Source organism: Panthera uncia (genome assembly GCF_023721935.1).
Source record: "Panthera uncia isolate 11264 chromosome A1 unlocalized genomic scaffold, Puncia_PCG_1.0 HiC_scaffold_17, whole genome shotgun sequence".
Classification (NCBI taxonomy): domain Eukaryota; kingdom Metazoa; phylum Chordata; class Mammalia; order Carnivora; family Felidae; genus Panthera; species Panthera uncia.
Window position 1 is genome coordinate 83,854,567 of NW_026057577.1, and position 20,037 is coordinate 83,874,603.

The window sequence follows — 20,037 nt, forward strand, 5'->3', positions numbered from 1 at the left end:
GACTGGTGTGTGCCTTCTCTTCCCCTCTCCTAGGGGCGGGATTCACTGTGGGGTGGCGTGGCCCGTCTGGGCTACTTGCACACTGCCAGGCTTGTGTTGCTGGGGATCTGGCGTATTAGCTGGGGTGGGTAGGCAAGGTGCACGGGGGGTGGAGGGGCAGGCTTAGCTCGCTTCTCCTTAGGTGATCCACTCCAGGAGGAGCCCTGTGGCAGCGGGAGGGAGTCAGATCCGCTGTCGGAGGTTTGGCTCCGCAGAAGCACAGAGTTGGGTGTTTGCGCGGAGCGAGCAAGTTCCCTGGCAGGAACTGGTTCCCTTTGGGATTTTGGCTGGGGGATGGGCGGGGGAGATGGCGCTGGCGCCTTTGTTCCCCGCCAAGCTGAGCTCTGCCGTCCGGGGGCTCAGCAGCTCTCCCTCCCTTTGTCCTCCAGCCTTCCCGCTTTCCGAGCAGAGCTGTTAACTTATGACCTCCCAGACGCTAAGTCACGCTTGCTGTCGGAACACAGTCTGTCCGGCCCCTCCGCTTTTGCCAGCCAGACTCGGGGGCTCTGCTTGGCCGGCGAGCCGCCCCTCCACCCTGGCTCCCTCCCGCCAGTCCGTGGAGCACGCACCGCCTCGCCGCCCTTCCTACCCTCTTCCGTGGGCCTCTAGTCTGCGCTTGACTCCGGAGACTCCCTTCTGCTAATCCTCTGGCGGTTTTCTGGGTTCTTTAGGCAGGTGTAGGTGGAATCTAAGTGATCGGCAGGACGCGTTGTGAGCCCCGCGTCCTCCTACGCCGCCATCTTCCGGAACCTTTCTAAATGATGCAATTTTTAAGGCATTAGTGTTACGAAGTGTCTATCAAGATGAGCTCAGTCTTAAAGCACTAAGTTTTATTGTTGGAATTTAAAGAATTTTACAGCATCCATCCGGTGCCATTGATAAAAAATGTGGTATTATCCCTTTCTAAACATTATTTTAACATTTAACAAGTACTTAAAAAGTACAGTTCTCACCATTGGAGAGGTAGTACTAGAGAAGAAATGTTAAAATTAATGAAAAAAGATTGTCTTCCTGGGAAGCCTAGAAGCTGCAAGAAGGGATACATACACATAGTTTACTTGTTCATTCAAGAAATGTTTATTGAGGTATTATTACATGCCAGACATGATGTGGTAGGCTCTGAAATTATAATATTGGGCAACAGAGGCACAATTCTCTTCACAGGATTTACAGTTTGAGGCAGGGGTTAGTGGGTAAAGGAGGTTCACTGAAGGGGTAGATTTTAAAAGAACAGGAGGCAGATGGAAAAGTGCTGAATATGAGCAAACTTTGGAAAGAAATAGTAGGATTCCACAGAATACTGGGGTTATGTCATATGCTGCTTTAAATCACGTTCCAGAAAAGCTCTTTTCATTGGGAAGCTATTCCAAAGCTTAAACAAAATGCTATATGGTTTCAAGAGCAGAAGTCTGCACTTTTTCTAAAATAGGCCAACATATATCTAACAAAAGAATTAATATATGTAAATATTGGTCCAAGTAATAACTTGAGCTAAAAATTGATTTCAAATCCACTTAACTGGTATACCTATTAAAGTTGAGAAATTAGTGCTTAATTTTGCTGTCTACTGTTGCTTTCTGTTGCTCAAAAAATTAAGTTAAGCTTGATAGACACTATTTCAATAATCTTCCTAGTAATTTAATACATTTGATATTCTCTTTAAAAGAACAGAACAAACTAAATTATCTGACACAGTTAAGATTATTTTTAAGCATATAGCTATTGATTTTGTAAAGGGCCCACCTAAATTTATGTAACACTTGATGTGTGAATAAAAGAAGTTAGAGAAAGACAGCATACATCATAAGTAGAGTTTGGCAAGTGTTTATTTTCCAGGTACTCTCATTAAAGAAAAAGCCGTTAAGTCTTCACCTCTAGAGTTTTTCTATTTAAGGAAGCCTGGATCCCTGGTGAAGAGGATTAAAAAGTTTAGGAAATGGCAATTAAAATGCTAATCCCTCTTGCAAAATTCTGGTTTAAAATCTGAGCCTAATAGAAAGAGAAAGTGGAAATTATTGTTTTTAGAGAAATTAATTTCTAATATATTTAACTTTTAAAAATGCAATACACTATACATTAACAAGGAAGGATAATCAGGCCTTCATATAATCTTTAATGCCATATGAAGAATGAATACACAGTTTAAGGGTCACTGGCGATAGGTGGCTCTTGAGCTTTTGAAATGTGGCTATTGCTTCTAAAAATACTGAATTTTGAATTTAGTTTAATTCTAATCCCCTTAAAATGGGTAGGATTCAGTTAGAAAAATTTAAAAATGTTTGAAATATTTGAGATGTCCCATGAAATATGAAATAAACAACATATTTTAAAGACTTAGGATGATAAAATATAAAATAAAAACTATAGTTTTTTAATGATAGATATTGATATAATATATTTTGGGTTTATTGGACTAAAGAAAAAATACATTATTAAAATGGATTTCACTGTTTGGTTGTTAGTGTTACCTTTATAAATGTGGCTACCAGAAAATTGAAAAATACTGTGTGTTATATTTCTTTTTTTTTCAAAACTTTTTTAAAGTTTATTTATTTATTTTGAGAGAACATGAGCAGGGGAAGGGCAGAGAGAGAGAGGGAAAGAGAGAATCCCAAGCAGGCTCTACACTGTCAGTGCAGACCCCAACGCAAGGCTCAGACTCAGGAACCGAACCATGAGATCATGACCTGAGCTAAAACCAAGAGTTGGACATTTAACTGACTGAGGCACCCAGGCTCCCTTATGTGTTTTTTTTTCTTTTGGATCATGCTGGTTTAAAGAGTTGCTCGAAGACATTGTTGAAATCCATCTGATGCACAAACTACAATCTGGCTCAGCAGTTCAATCATCAAAATCATTGCCCCCCTCCCCCTCTACCATCAGTGACTTCATAATCATAAGGAGTCAGTGAATCTGATAACTAATTTGGTATCATTTACATTTTAAACTGCTAATAATTACAATCTTTTATTTGGTATCAGAGGAAACAAAATTTCACAGAAAATTTTAGCCGGGCAAATTGGTGAGAAATGGCAACAGCGAAATTGTATGATTTTGTTTGAATATTATTGCATGCTGGATAACAAACAGTGTGAAGCACTTAAAGGGCTTAAACTGTATGTAGGAAAGTTTATGGTACCTGATAGATGTGTCTTTTCATACTTTGTTTTATGCTCATGTCAAACAAAATGGGTAAAAAGCATGGCCAGATGTGTAAAGCTTTTTGTTCTGCTGGGTATCTCTCGTAAGCACTACCTCATGATTTTATCTCATTGTTCATCTCTCAATTCTTCTAGGAGGTGATTTCCTCTCCTTTCTGAGAAAGAAGAAGGATGAACTAAAACTCAAGCAGTTAGTGAAATTTTCATTAGATGCTGTTTCTGGTATGTCCTATCTCGAGAGTAAAAACTGTATACACAGGTAAGGAGAATATTTTTTTAAACATTTTCCAGTTTTATAAATAGAACGCTAGAAAAGTGACATTACAGCAATACAGTACAGCATGAAGTTCTTTCACAAAACTTACATATTTTCTTGTTGATTTTCATATTTTGTGGGTTTTCATATTTTGTGTGAAAGCCTTCTTTGATAGTTGATATAATTTACAGAAATACTTACCTGAGGTAAGTACACCTAATTAGACAATGAGTTACTTACTGATTAAAATCTGTTATATTATAATCATGAATGAACTAGTGATAAGATGTGTCACAAGTTAGTCACAATATCACCTACAGTCTTAGAGCCAAATAAGATTGTTTCCTGTGCTCCCTATTCTCATTTTGCAAAGAAATTACTCATAAATTATAGCCATGGAAGAGCATAATAGTAAAACAACAATTCATGAGAGTGAATTTGGCCAAGGGTAGAAGATATTAACATAATAGTTATTTCAAAGGAGATTTTAGAAAACTTTACCTAATTACATTAAGAGCAGTGACTTGGTTTTAATGCTTTTATAGATCATGGTTTTAGTTGCTTGTAGCCGAAAATGTTCTTTACTGCTACGTGTCAATACAACTTAACATCTCTTGGAGAATTCATGTCAGATCCTAAGTACGGCTAAGTCTATTTAAGCAAAATAAAGTGGGGCATTGATGTGGTTTTTATTCACTGGAAGCAGCACATCATACTGTTGAACATGGAACAGAGTTCATTGTCAGATTGAACTAGTGTGGACTTTCTCTAAATTGGTTCAGTTATTGAACTATATTTTTCTCTGATGTGTTTCATTATGCAGGCTTTGCTTAATGTTCTGAAGTTGTATAATGTATAATTATAGCAGACCAAAGGTACCTTCACCTAAAATATATATTTATTTGATCTCACTGTGTCAGTGGCATGACCCACCCTTACCCCCACCCCCTGCTTCAGTTTGTGAGTTTGGCCGAGAATTCATAGCCAAACTCTCAAGTAAGCAAGGGTTTAATAGCAATTAAAGCAAAAGTACACTCTAAAGGTAGGAGAGTGGGCAGGCCCAGAGGTGGCAGCTGCACCAGGGGTCAAGGTTTTCTTTCCTTTTTATGTTTGCAAGCTATAGGGGTCATAGCGAGGGTGGTCTCTGATGGCATTGCCTCCTATCATCTAAGGGTCTCCTCCTACAGATTGGGAGGGGATGTCTTTGGTTTTACATGATCCTTATATGAACTGTCATGGAAGCATCCCTCTGAAAGGAGGGGGGTCAAAACCACAATGTAAATGTATTATTATGAAGCTATAGGTTACTGTAGGGCAACAGCTATAGGGAAGAGCACATGTGTTTCCCCTCCCCGCCCCCCCGGGGGGGGGGGCGGTTTCCTGGCTGTTTGAAACTTGGTTTTGGCCCTTCTGAACAATCAGAAAACTACCTGCTCTCTCCCTGCTTGTGTCTAGCTAACTGCCTACTCTATCAAACTGATCAGTTAATTTTTTCAAAAAATTCTCCTATATACCCAATTTTATTCTAAAACTAAAATTATGGCTTATGTTTCCAATATAGTTCAACAATTGCATACATTTTAAAACACATTTCAGTAGAGATATTATATATCTGGAAATTAAGGCAACTAAAACTAAGCCACTGTCCTTGTATTTCTAGGACTATAGATCAAATCACATTATAATAGGTATTTTTAAATATTTTTAAAAAGTATTTGATTTTGGACAAGAATTGCATTATCATTAATTTCATTGGAAGAAGAAAATGTTTTTTGTTGAAAGTAACAAGAATTTTCTTCTTCATTTAGAGAAAGTCTTATTATTTTGGTTGCTCAGGTGTTAAAACTACTTCAGGTATCAAATTCTCGACTGTAGTTACTCATTTTGTCTCAGATTTTTTTCAAGCCATTAGACTATAGCTTTAAATTCTAATGAATAAACAGTACTGAAACTGCTTAATTGTCAGTTAGTTACCAGTAGCAGTCTTCAATTTCTGGTGCATTGTGGTTGAGGGAACTGTTGTTTTAATTTCTTGCTACTTTTGTAGTGATTGCTTTTCTTGAAAATGGATGACTGTATTTTTTTCACTCTTTATTATTTATTTATTTATTATTTAAAAAAATTTTTTTAAGTTTTTGTTTTTTTAAGATGGAGAGAGACAGAACATGAGTGGGGATGGGGCAGAGAGAGAGGGAGACACAGAATCTGAAGCAGGCTCCGGGCTCTGAGCTGTCAGCACAGAGCCTGACATGGGGCTTGAACTCTCGAACTGCAAGATCATGATCTGAGCTGAAGTCACACGCTCAACCGACTGAGCCACCCAGGCGCCCCTGATTTATTAATTTTTTAATTTGCATCCAAGTTAGTTAGCATAGGGTACAACAATGATTTCAGGAGTAGATTCCTTAATGCCCCTTACCCATTTAGCCCATCCCCTCTCCCACAACCCCTCCAGCAACCCTCTGTTTGTTCTCCATATTTAAGAGTCTCTTATGTTTTGTCCCCCTCCCTGTTTTTATATTATCTTTGCTTCCCTTCTCTTATGTTCATCTGTTTTGTATCTTAAAGTCCTCATATGAGTGAACTCATGTCATATTTGTCTCTCTCTGACTAATTTCACTTAGCATTATATCCTCTAGTTCCATCCACGTGGTTGCAAATGGCAAGATTTCATTCTTTTTGATTGCCGAGTAATACTCCATTGTATGTATATGTACATATATGTATATGTACGTATATACATCAATAGTGCTGCTATAAACATTGGGGTTCATGTGTCCCTTCGAAACAGCACACCTATATCCCTTGGATAGACACCTAGTAGTGCAATTGTAGGGTCGTAGGGTAGTTCTATTTTTAATTTTTTGAGGAACCTCCATATTGTTTTCCAGAGTGGCTGCACCAGTTTGCATTCCCACCAGCAACGCCAAAGAGATCCTCTTTCTCCACATCCTCGCCAACATCTGTTGTTGCCTGAGTTGTTAATGTTAGCCATTCTGACAGGTGTAAGGTGGTGTCTTATTGTGGTTTTGATTTGTATAGGATGACTGTAGTTATTTAAGTGCCTCTATCATCAGAATTAAAACTGCTCTATGTCTTAGATGGCAGTGAGCTTTTAAAAATTATCCCACTTAACCAAATCATAACATTATCTGCTTTAATGTTATCCTTCCATTTTCCTTGTTAAGCATTTTCATGCATTCACAAATTTTTGAGTGTCAACCTATGCTTGAGCACGTATCTTAGAAGGTTGTACCTATTCCTGTACTATTTGCCTGTGAGGAAGGTTCCAGATTGAGTATCTTAAACAATATTACTTAGAGCAGGTTTGACAAATAGGTTTCACTGCCTATTTTCAGTGATTGATAGTGGCTTTCTGTGTTGTATTGAGAAGGATTCCAGGATCAGCAACAGAGTCAAATGACTGATCAGTCACATCTCTTAGGGCACTGATAAGCATTAACAAACCAGCCCTGAATTTGTCCTCAGTGGCATAGAATATTTTTTGTCTTTATTTTAATAAATGCTTTTTTATATGATTTTCCTTATTAGCTACAATAAATATACCAACATTACAAAATTTTTTTACAGTCACTTCCATTGATTTCTTCTAAGCCATCTGCTGATTTTCCTTGTTAGTCATAATTACTGGATGAATTTTATGATACCTCTGGCCAGTGGTCTTTTATTACTCTTGAAACTTCTATAAATGCTCTTTTGGAGGAATTCATTTTCTTTTTCTTTTCATTTCACTACCTCACCAATACATGACACTATGTTGAAAGAATAAAATATTCTTTGTGTTGAATTTTTTATAGAAGTGAATTGTACTGTTCCTATGTGTCATCCTATAGAACTATTTCTGTGGTAGTAATAGTATTGGAATGGATTTTAATAGATATATGGTTAAAAGATGCACTGAAGACATGTGTTTTTCCTCCTAAGAAGTATCAAATAGATAAATATAAATATATATAACATTCACTAAAGTGGTAAATGTCTTTCCTCATAATGAGGTTATTTCAAAAATTGATTAATCTTAACATGGTTTAATGTTTCAGTTTTCAAGTAGTGAAGAAAGTCACCAAGCCCCATTTTTTACCTCCCCAAATACCACTAAAATATATACATGTCTATGAATTGTGAAGTCTATGTCCCACAAATCAAAGCAAAAAAATTGTAATGTGCTTTAAATTTTATGTGAACTTATAAGTTTTATTCTGTTCAGTGATTCGAAGTCACTGAAATTCAGGACTTGAAAATATTTCTAATTGTCTGTCCTCAAAATAGTATCTTAAGTTTGGGGGTGGGGGGGGACACATTTTCTTCCTTTAGCTTTGTTGTATTGTTTTCATTACCATGAGAAAAGCAGAGCAATGTTTCATTATAGATAAACAAGTATGACAGCTATAAAATGGAAAGAAGTAATTGCTAACGAAATTGGCCTGCTTTTGGAAAATGTTCTTGTAATTTCCATTTAACTTCTAAAAGGGTTCTCTAGATACTCTTAAGTTTCTAATTGAAACTATTTCTGTTTAAAGCTAGTGAATTACTGGATTATTTTGTTTCACTTTAGCTATAAATCAACTACATTTTCTTTATAATTATTTTATAGACCAACATGAAATTTTCTTTCCTATTTGTACTTTATATGAATATTTTAAGTATACTGATAAACTTTGGGGTATCTGTGCATTTACTTAAAATGGTATGTAACTAGATTGTTAGATCCCACTCCAAAAAAAGTATTAAGCCTGACTAATTTTGATAAGTTGATTGAAATTTGACATTATACTAGGTATAGATGGTAATGGTGTTTATGGTTTTATTGCTGATTAATCTTACTGCAATATTTTTATTTGGGTTTATTTTTAAAAATTGGTTTTCTGCCATGTTCTTTGTTTGGTATCCATGGAAAGGAAAGAAAGGATAATTTTTTTTTTAATTATTTATTTGACAGTGAGAACTTGAGCTTGAGCTTGAGGTGGGGGGGGCAGTGGGGCAAAGAGAAAGGGAGAGAAAGAATCCCAAGCAGGCTCCAAGTTGTCAGCACGGAGCCTGATATGGGACTTGAACTCACGAACTGTCAGATCATGACCTGAGCCGAAGTTAGGACGCTTACCCGACTGAGTTACCCAGGCATCCCAGTATACTTTTTATGATAAATGTAAGATGCTACTTCTGTCTTATTATATTTTTTTGTGATTTCATATTTTATGAAGCTAAAGATTTGGGTATGATATTGGTCATTTACATGTTTCCAGTGATTCTTGAATGCTTTTCTCTCTTTTTTGTTTTTAAACAAAACTACACCTGATTACTTACCATTTGAACTCTCCCTAAGCCTTCAGTGTACTGAAAATGTATTCTTGTGCTTAATGCATCTTCATGTCATTTAAAAGATAAGCTAAAACTAAAATATGCAATGTGAAATATTTTCTTCAATGTTTTTAAAACCTCACTTTTTATGCCTCTCATGAATTGCCATATATTCAGTAAAAGGGACCTTAAAATCAATTTATAGATTAAATAATTGAGGCTCAGAGATTGAATGAAGGTTATCTAAACAGTTAGTGGCAGGGCCACTGCTAAATCTTAGATGTGCTGGCTTCATTCTGACACATTGCCATCATTTGAATGCCAGTGTTTTGTTCTGTCTCATTCAAGTGTTAGTAATCCCAACAGCTGACCTTTATTGATAACTTACTGAGTACCATGCACTCTGCTAATTAAATGCTTTAGATGGAATATCTGAGAATGTAAGCTTTGTGAGGGCAGTGATTTGTACCTACAGTGTTCACTGTTCCAAAAGCCTGGAACAGTGTCAGACACCTATTGGTGAATGAATAAATCCTCAAACAATACTAGGTATTATTATTGGTGGGTCCATTTTACACATGAGGAAACTTACGGTTAGAGAGGTTGATTATCTTGCCCAAGATAATATTAAAAGAAAGTAGCAGATCCCAGATATGGATCCTGGCATTCTGCTTCTAGAGCCCACATTCTAAATCACTGCACTGAATTGCCTTCCGTAAGAAATGGATCTTCTGACCAATTAGGAGGTTTGGCGAAGAAGGCCAGACGTATTTGGTGTGATATCTCTGCTTATATTTAACATCTGGACTCTTTATAAACATGCTGAAGCCTGTGAAATGTAATTTTAGAAAGATATATCAAGGTGGTTTTTTTTTGTTTTTGATAAAGAGTTGCTGAAATGCAGCAGTATTTTGTTATTGCCTCTCCGTTTAATTAGAACTTGAAAATTTATTTTTTCATTTTTTATACACTATTGTTTAGATAGCCCCTTCTGCTTTATCTGTTAATTAAAAACACAGGATTAGCATAGAAACGTGATAATCTCAGTTGACTAAGCATTTATGACTGATTTTCTTGTTTCAACATTTGATTACAATTTTGAATATATTAAGGTATACTTTTATTTTTAGCTTCTAAACCAATTTTGCTACAGTACCAAAAGGACTTCTCAATAATTTCAAATATATCAAAAATATGCAATCTTGCTCTAACCTCTTTTTTTTTTTCTAGTGTAGTTTGGTATTTGCATATATGCAATGTGATTATCATACAACAGATATCACAAAAGCACCTTTCTAAAAATTATCCTACTACTTTATTCAGTGTCAGAATTTCCCATCACTAATTTCATTCATTTTAATTAAGGGATTTTTCCCTAAAGTCACATGTATGTTTCCGGGAATGAAAAAGGAAGCCTTCTCTGATATTAGAATCAATTAACATGTTAGCTTGAGTTAAAAGTATCTAGCTGCCTTCTTAGAAAACAAAAATGAAGAATTGAGGAGAAAGGGTCAAAGGACAGATAAGTTTTGATGTATGGTTACTGGTAGGAAAGACACAGCAAACGTAAGACACTGTTCAGGAATTCAGGGACGTCCAGTAAACAATCCATGAGAATGAGATGGGAGGGAAACAAGGGCATAGCAGTACATTAAAGCTATTTTATAGTTTGGCTAGGGCTAGCTTTGTCCTCTGTTACATAGAAAATGAAGGGGGAAATTGGCCTGTATCTCTTCTGTATTATTTCTGACTTTTATTCAGTTAATTACAGGAAATATATTTTTGGTTCAGGATGTCAAAAGTGAACTTTTACATTAAACTAACACAAATGTTTTTGAAACCATTTCTTCTAAGGAACTTTTTGATTACAAAGAACAGGAATGGTTTAAGCTAACTCTTCGATTACAAAGAACAGGAATGGTTTAACTTAAGCAATAGGAGATTTATTACAAGAAAATAGAACTATCTCATGGAACTCAGGACACACGAAGTTCAGCAGTCTTGGGAGCCATTGGAATTAGGAACTGGGAAGCATTCAGGGACCAAGACAGCATCTCTTTCTGTCATTTCCTCTGCGTTCACATGGTCTCTCATGATTTCCTCCATTTCGCTGCTTCATTTCCCTCTTGATCTGAAGACTATATTCCTCTGCCCATTTGCAAAGAGTCCTCAAGTGACATTTGAATCAGTATAACTTTCCAGGCCTAGCACCTGCAGAAACCAATTAGTCTTTGAGGTCTAACTTCAAATTTTTGGCAGAAAGAATTGATTGGCCCAGCTTATATTAGGTGTCTACCCCTGTTTTAATCAATAAGATGACTAAACAGAGAAGAGTATACAGGGTCACTGTTACATAGATTTACAGGAGCCAGTCTCCGGGTGTGAGAGGATGATTCTCAGAGGATGGGACATACATGAAGTAGGCTCCCCAAAAGATGGCTATCACGCATTCATAAAGTGCTTACTATTTGCCATGTGCATTCACTATTTTTTTCATCCTCATATTTTGATAAGAACAGTGCCACTTATTTCCACTTTACAGTAGGAGAAATTGAGCCACAAAAAAAAAAAAAAAAAAAGTAAGTAACTTGTCCAGTGTCATACAGCTGGTAAGGTAAGATTAGAGTCTAGATTGAGCTGATGACAAAGCCTGGGAATCTAAGCAAAACATTTAAACTATATGTTGGATGTATTTCCAGTTTCTTCCTATTTGTGAGGATGATCAATCATGTGGAAATTTCTCTTATGAAGCAAAACTTAAGACCATTTAATAAATACTGATTTTGAGAAAGCCTTGTTGTAGGGATAAAAGAATCCTTTGCAGATCTTACCTCCATATTTTCCTGGGATGAATCATTTCCCTGCAGTTCCATGGTATAGGGCTGGCAAATTTACTCTTTGCTGTTGGTCCATGTGGTCTTGAATCCTAGCTCATACTATGTCTATACAACAGGAAGGAGATCACTCTCAGACGTGTGGAATTGGGGTAATGATTACCCCAGAGATTTAGGTGACTGTTGGTTGTGTTCAAGTCCTCCACTGAAACCTGATTTATGCTAGAGTAGCTAGCTTTTTCTAATTAGTCTTGATCAAATGGAAATTCTAACCTCCAAGAAATCTGTTAGAACATGGATGACACAGGGGCGCCTGGGTGGCGCAGTCGGTTAAGCGTCCGACTTCAGCCAGGTCACGATCTCGCGGTCCGTGAGTTCGAGCCCCGCGTCAGGCTCTGGGCTGATGGCTCGGAGCCTGGAGCTTGTTTCCGATTCTGTGTCTCCCTCTCTCTCTGCCCCTCCCCCGTTCATGCTCTGTCTCTCTCTGTCCCAAAAATAAATAAAAAACGTTGAAAAAAAATAAATAAAAAAAAAATAAAAAAAAAAAAAAGAACATGGATGACACAGAAGTAAGCCTAACCTTCTCATTGGCAAATTGCTTCCTACTTTCTGGTCTCTAAGGCAGGATCAGAGCAGTCAGCTATGGAACTAGGGCACCCAAGCCTTTGCCATTTACTAGGCATTGACTCACCATACTAATTATGAGAATTTCTGGGGGAGAAGGAGGTGTGCTCAGTTTTTGTTTTTAAATATTATTTATTCTTTGTAAGATACAGAGCACTATGAGAAGCCTTTTTCATTCCCAGGTTTCCCTTTCAAAGTGTTTCTGTCCTAATCAGACTGTCTTTTTCTGCATTGCCAGCTCTAATAGGCTAGAAGTTTAGCCTTTGAAGAGCCACTTAGCTTTAGCATAGTTGTTAGGACCACAGATTTAGCATTGGAATGCTCTATGTTTGAATCCTAGCTCTACAAAATGTTAGTTGTGTGACTTTGGACCCTTCCTCAACTGCCATCATGGCATTCCCTATAAGCTTTACCCTGCTTAATTTCTCATCACTCCTTATCATGACCTGGCATTTATTTTATTTATATCTACATTTGCATATATGTGCATGTATAAATATCTGTATATGTATAAAAGTGGTATATATAATGCATATGTAAATAAAATCCTAGTTTGCTTTTTGTCTATCTCTGCCAACTAGAATGTAAGTTCCATGAGGATATTGACTTTATTTTGTTCATTCCTCAATATAGGAATGGATCCTGCAAGATCCTTGATCTCATAGTTTGTGGGATCAAGTCCCACTTTAGGTTCTGTGCTGACATTGCGGTACCTGCTTGGGATTCTCTCTTTCCCTCTCTCTCTGCCCTTACACTGCTCATGCTTTTGCCCTCAAAATATATAAATAAACTTAAAAAAAAAGTACCTCAAGGTTCCCCACTCTGAAACATCCCTAAAACGTTTCAAGGGGACCACAACATAGCTAGAAGAGACCACACACATTCACACTATTGTAAGATTAAATTCAGTTGTCTCTTTTGCCAAGGATACAGAAACTTTTCACGAAAAGATGACCATATAAAAGAACAACAAATGCAGGATATCTCCATTCATTTTACCATGGTCCCCAGACTTTGTAACAATGTCTGATGAGGCTAGGGCTTTGTTGAATTTGAGTTCATTCTCTTGCTAACATGGTAGTATGGATCATATAATACCGTTAATGGAGTATCTGTACATCTGTGTGATTTTGTGTAATGTTTTAAATATTGGGCTAAACTTTTCTTGCACCAAACTTGGTGTAAACAAGGCCACAGTCTCACCCTAAGGAGAAAGCCACGTTAAAGCTTAATTATCTCTGAGTCCACATCTCCATAGTTTGTCAACTTACTCACATTACCCTTTCAGCTATGTGTTCCCAATGCTGGGTATGTTTGGGCCAGGGACTCCTGTAGATACTGTGGCTACAGTGGTGGAGGAAAAATAAATTTCCCTCTAATATTCTATATTTTTGTCTGAGACCCCCCCTCCACCCTGTAATAAAAGGTTAAAAGAAGAACAGAAGTTAAAAAGCATGTATGCCTCTTATGTACATGGGAGTGACCCAGGAAAACTGAGTAACTTCCCAAGGTAGCCCAAGCCACTACCTTAAATACCAACTTCCAGCTAGGAGAGGCCAATTGTGGGCAGTTATCAGGCCAAGCTAAAAACAAGGATAAGATTGTTACACAGATTTAAGTTAGTGTCTTCTCTGTTAATAAGAGTTTCTAGAGATTTAGAGTCAACCTTTTCTTCCTGGTACAGGGAGGGAGACAGTTTCTAAAAGGAGAGCTCCCTTAAAATGTCTCTTACAAAAGAGTAACTTCTACTCAGTTGTAAAACTTTCCCCATATATGACGTTTCTTTAAAATAAACAGCTCAATGAGGTGTCTGTGTGGCTCAGTCATTTGAGTGCCCAACTCTTGATTTTGGCTCAAGTCATGATTCCAGGGTCATGGGAGTGAGCTTCGCCTGGGGCTCTGCACTGAGTGTGGAACCTGCTTAAGATTCTCTCTTTGTCTCTCTCCCTCTGCCCCTCTCCCCATTTGCATTCTCTCTCTCTAAAATAAAATAAAATAAAATAAAATAAAATAAAACTCACAATATAATCCTTATACCAAAGAAGCATATTTTGGGGTGGCAAATTCTCTCTCTCTCTTCACCAGTGAATGAAACAAAGCCCTGCCCTTGTGGGACTTACAAAAATGAGGGAAAGCAGACAATGCATTTAAAAGTAATAAGCAGGGGCGCCAGGGTGGCTCAGTTGATTAAGTGTCCAACTTCAGCTCAGTTCATGATCTCACAGTTCGTGAACTTGATCCCTGTATCGGGCTCTGTGCTGACAGCTCAGAGCCTGGAGCCTGCTTGGGATTCTGTGTCTCCCTCTCTGCCCCTCCCCTGCTTAAGCTCTGCGTCTCTCAAAAATAAATAAACATTAAAAAAATTAAAAAGTAAAGGTAAGAAGTAAATATAAAATATCCCACATGGTAATGCATAATATACAAAAGTAACAAAATAGGACAAGAGGGAATGGGAGGCTGGGGTGGGTACTACTGTATATGTAGTGGTAAGAGAAGACCAAGAGATAAAGGAGAGAACCATGCGAATATCAGTGAGAATAACCTTACTAGCAATGGATGTAGCAAGGATGAAAAGGCCCTGAGATGGGAGCATGCTAGGTGTGTCTAAAGAAGACCAACAAGGGAGACAGAAAATGAGGTTAGATAGTTATTAGGTGGCCAGATCATGAAGACCTTGTAAGTCATTGAAAGGACTTTACCTTTATTCTGCATGACATGGGAACTATGGAGAACTGACTTGATCTGCCCCAGGATTTTCAAGGATCGGTTGGATTTTCTTTTTTTTAGTAGACTATGAGGGCAAGTACAGAAGCGAGGCCAGTTCAAGAGCTATTTAAATAATCTAAATGAGAAACAATGGGAGTTGGACCAGGATAGTAGTGGTGGAGATTATGAGAAGTGGTCAGATTCTGGGTGTATGTTGAAGGTAAAGCCATCTGGGTTTGCTAATATATGAGATACAGTATGAAAGAGAAAGAGAGAGTGAAAGAAGACTATTATTTTTAAATTTTTTAATATTTTTATTTATTTAATTTATATCCAAGTTAGTTAGCTTATAGTGCAACATTGATTTCAGGGTAGATTCCTTAATGCCCCTTATCCATTTAGCCCATCCCCCGTCCCACAACCCCTCCAGTCCCTCTGTTTGTTCTCCATATTTAAGAGTCTCTTATGTTTTGTCTCCCTCCCTGTTTTTATATTATTTTTGCTTCCCTTCCTTTGTGTTCATCTCTTCTGTAGAAGACTTTATATTCTTACACAGACTTCAAAAAACAGTCTTTCTGTATTTTCCTCATAAATTCAGGTGACTCTAACATGCTCTCCAATATTTTATTTTCTGTAATTCTACTAATTCTAACATTACTGCTTCAAACTATAAAGAGCCAAATAAAAGCATAACATGTAACTCTCATTTTCCTGGGAGCCTGCTATATGCAGAGAGCTGTGCTAGCACAAGTGATGGAGCCAGGGTTGGGCAGAGTACCACCACTTCTGACATTTTCACTGTACCACATCTTGTGTTACAGTTCTCATAATGGATTAAAATAACAGAAAGTGACCTTGAAATGAAAGACACTCAAAATCTCGGCTGTTGGAGTGCCTGGGTGGCTTAATGGGTTAAGCACCGGACTTCAGCTCAGGTCATGATCTCATGGTTCATGGGTTTAAGTCCCACATCCGGCTCTGTGCTGACAGCTCAGAGTCTGAAGCCTGCTTCAGATTCTATGTCTCCCTCGCTCTCTGCCCCTCCCCCACTCACATTCTGTCTCTCTCTCAAAAATATATAACATTAAAAAAAAAATCTCAGCTGCAATTTTTTTTGCATTTACATTGAATGTTTTTTTTCTAAATACATTACAGAACCTTAAGAAGTGTACCTTGCAAATAGTGTCCTAGTGTATAGACCCATTGATTTAAATAGATAAGTAGAATTAAATCTATGCATAATTTATAGTGGGTCATATTTTCCCCCAGGGGTCTCTGGGCTTTCAACTTGTCAATAAAAATAATTATTATTTACTGAACTGAATTGTTGTAGACTCTAAGTCTACAGTTCTCTTTTGGCCAACAAAAGAGCAGATGCAGGATTAAAACAAGAGATGGCTAATGTTCAGGAAAAAGACAGGAGCACTGAATAAGTGTCCTTGCCCCATATTTATTCAGATAAGAAGGCTTGCAAATGTAATGGGCGTGTACAAAGGGACAAAGAAACTAGGAACATTAACTTGGGGATGTGAGAGAGAAAAGGGGATTTTGGAGATATACAGTGTTTGGGGTTTGGGTCAATATAAAACAAAATCCAGGTGCTGGGCAGATGGGCAGATGGTTGTTAACAGCAGACAGGAGGCGCTGTGCCTGTTTATCTTTGCCAGCCTAGGGGATGAGACAGATAGGGGGAATAACCTCAGGGTTAACAAGACACCTTTTCTTTTGTTAACCATCTCCACTAGGGCTGCTTTGCCTGTAGCTCAGAGGTCCAAAGTCCAATTTACCAATTTACCTAACCTGGCCCTATTCTCCTATGAAAGCATCTTTCTGCTATAGTATTAAATTTGGGGTGCTTTCACCCTGAATATCTAACATTGTTATTCCTATGTATTGGGCACTTTTGCACCATTTCTATTTCAGGCCTTTGCCTCTCTCTATTTTGGGGGCTCAGCACCCCCTCCCTATTTTGGGGTGCCTTTGCACCTCCCTATTCCTGGCACCTTTGTGCTTCCCTATTCTCAGGGTGTCTTTGCACCCACCTATTCTTGGAGTGCCAATCTGGTTTACCCAAACTCAGGTGTGAGCATTTTATTGACTTTGTATTTCTTTGTGCCTTGTTACCCCATTGGTATAAGCCGGGGAGATTCCTAAGCTTATTTCCCACACTGAATAGCTTGGTATTATTGCTTAGCTAATAATGCCAGAGGATAGTGCCTGATTCTTGGAGAAATAATGTCATCTGTGGAACTAAAGTGACATGAAAGAGAAGATGTCATTCAATTGCTATTTTGTTTAGTATACAAAAGGTCATTTCCTTCTAATGTAAGGTTGTGTATTATAAAATAAAATGACCTCTGTTATACTAAGTTTTAAATTTTTATAAAGTAGCTTGGAGAGAATAGTTACTGTTTGTGGTGTGGCACACTAATTTTTCCTTCTTATGGATAGATATTTTTGTTATGGAAAAGAAACTCTTGTCTATTTTGTGTCCTTCAATCGACCTTTTAAGGCTGAACTTTTTTTTTTAATTGCAGTCTGATTTGCTTTTTGTGGGAAGAGAATAGTACATATTTTCTGTGAACATTTTTTATTGGGTAACCTTTCATATAGTAAGAGTTTAATAAACATCTGACTTGTGAATGAATGAATACATGGATAAATTAATGAAAAATGAAATAGGCCTTTTATTTTTTTAATTTTTTTTCAACATTTTTTATTTTTATTTTTGGGACAGAGAGAGAGACAGAGCATGAACGGGGGAGGGGCAGAGAGAGAGGGAGACACAGAATCGGAAGCAGGCTCCAGGCTCCGAGCCATCAGCCCAGAGCCTGACGCGGGGCTCGAACTCACAGACTGCGAGATCGTGACCTGGCTGAAGTCTGACGCTTAACCGACTGCGCCACCCAGGCGCCCCTGAAATAGGCCTTTTAACTGCTGTCCAAAGTGCTGATTGAATGCCATTAGATGACTAGGGACTTTCTAGAAAAATAATCATAAGTGGTTTCACCCTTATGTTCATTTTACATTTTTATTTTTCACTGATTCACTTCTTTATAGTGCATAAATGAAGAAGGAACTGTATCTTATGCAAACCTGTATGCATTACACAAACAGAACAAAATTCTTTGCCTGCTGTGTATTAGCATGAAACTTTTAGTACGCTTAGTGTGTTTTTTAAAATGGTTTGAATGTGATTATTTCAGAGTTTGAGTGAGACAATATCACTGCTCCTCCAGAAGTCACAGAAGGTGAATATTCTCTTTGCTCAATCTGTTTTTCATCCAACAGTTCTTTGTTATATTGAGCCTGTCCTATTTGAGACAATAACCAGGGCTTAGCAAGCAGTACTTTATAACATGCCAGAAAGTATAAATTTTTAACATACACTTTGAACTAATTGGCAGTAAACAACAGATGTGTTATTATGTATTAGAGGCTCAGTAGGAACACATTCCTTTAGTCCCTTCCTCCCTTCCCTGCCCTCTGTCCATTCACTATGTAACTAATGTGGGAATGTAAATGTTATGGCTATAACAGTGACAAGGTATTTCGTTCCTTACCATTTAAGGTCAAGAGTATGTAACATGGAACTTTAATTCTCAGGGGGTAGTATTTCTCTCTTCATTCTTAAAATTCCCATTATGCCTCTTAAAAATTAGCCTTCTATTTTCTTACATAAATGAGCAAAGGTATCACATTACAACAATTATAACTGCTATTTGAGATTTTTTAAAACCCAAGGCAGGACATAACCATATGGCATGATACACAAATAATCTATAAACCTCTTTATAACCAAATGAAAACATAATTGGTGTAGAATTTAAAATTTAACCTTTTTTATCACACATATACATGTATATATATAATATCACACATATATGTATACATAAACATATAATATGATATGGTATATATTATAAATTTGTGAGTCTTCATTTTTTTCCTTAATATATATCATGTGAAGGAAAGAAAAGTATAATTTTCATGTGAAATATAGGCTTAAGTACCTATCCTGCTAGACACAGATTATTGGAGTTCCTATATTTTTGCTTTTATGGTATCATGTAAACTTCCCTGGTGAAATTTCTCATTTTATTCATAATTTCTAAAGCCTCTCTATCTACCACAGATTAAATCAGTCATAAACCATGTATTAAATAACCTTGTTTGTAAAGCACCCTGTTTAGACATGTTCCTAGTCTCAAGGAAAATGAGAGAAGTAAGTTAAAGGTCTAAAAATATCTTGATAATTTGATAAACGGAACATAGAGGGAAGGGGATGAATAAGAGATAAGAATAGGGTTTCCAAAGGCCTTTCATAGTAGGGAGAAAAAAATAGCACACAGCAGTCAAAGTTGTAAGAGCCACCCAACAAATATTGGGTCAGTTTACTGAATTTCTTTTATGTGATCAGCTTTATTCAAAATAAACTTAATTCTTAAGGAATTTATTAACTGACCTTTTACCACATTTAGGAGAACTCAAACACGTTTTACTTTTTCCCCCTAACTTTCTTAAAGAATACTTTATTTTGTAAGCATCTGGGTGTTGAAAAGCAGTCTCATGGCTAGTGTTCCATAATGTTCAACTGAGGTCATTAAATATTTACTGAAGCACTGTCTGTGTATCAAGCACCTGGTTGGTGTTTGGGATAAAGTGTTGAGCAAAGCAGATAGAATCTTTGTCCTCACGGAGCTTAAAGTCTAATGAATGAGACCTACATCAATAGATAATCATTCCAGAAAGTATGCAAAAGTGGGAAATGACCCCCTCATAAGGCCACAGAAGGCATCCCTGAAGAAGTGATATTTGGACTGAAGGGTAAGAAGTAACTAAGAGGGGGACGCTTGGGTAGCTCAGTTGGTTAAGCATCCAACTTTGGTTCACGTCATGATCTCATGATTCACGAGTTCAAGACCGGCATCAGGCTCTCTGCTGACAGCTCAGAGCCTGGAGCCTGCCTCAGATTCTGTGTCTCTCTCTCACTGTCTGCCTCTCCCCCGCTTGTTCTCTCTCTCCCTCTCCCTCTCCCTCTCCCTCTCCCTCTCCCTCTCCCTCTCCCTCCCTCTCCCTCTCCCTCCCTCTCCCTCTC

The 20,037-nt window shown here is 37.6% G+C and overlaps 1 protein-coding gene across 1 annotated transcript in view; it reads left to right on the forward strand.

Annotated features, from left to right (window-relative positions):
* The window catches only part of FER (FER tyrosine kinase), a 414,556-nt gene that overhangs the window by 300,670 nt on the left and 93,849 nt on the right, over positions 1-20,037 (forward strand). The window contains exon 16 of the mRNA XM_049648899.1: positions 3,336-3,459. Coding sequence (XP_049504856.1) covers positions 3,336-3,459 — 124 coding nt within the window. The remainder of the gene's footprint in view (positions 1-3,335; positions 3,460-20,037) is intronic.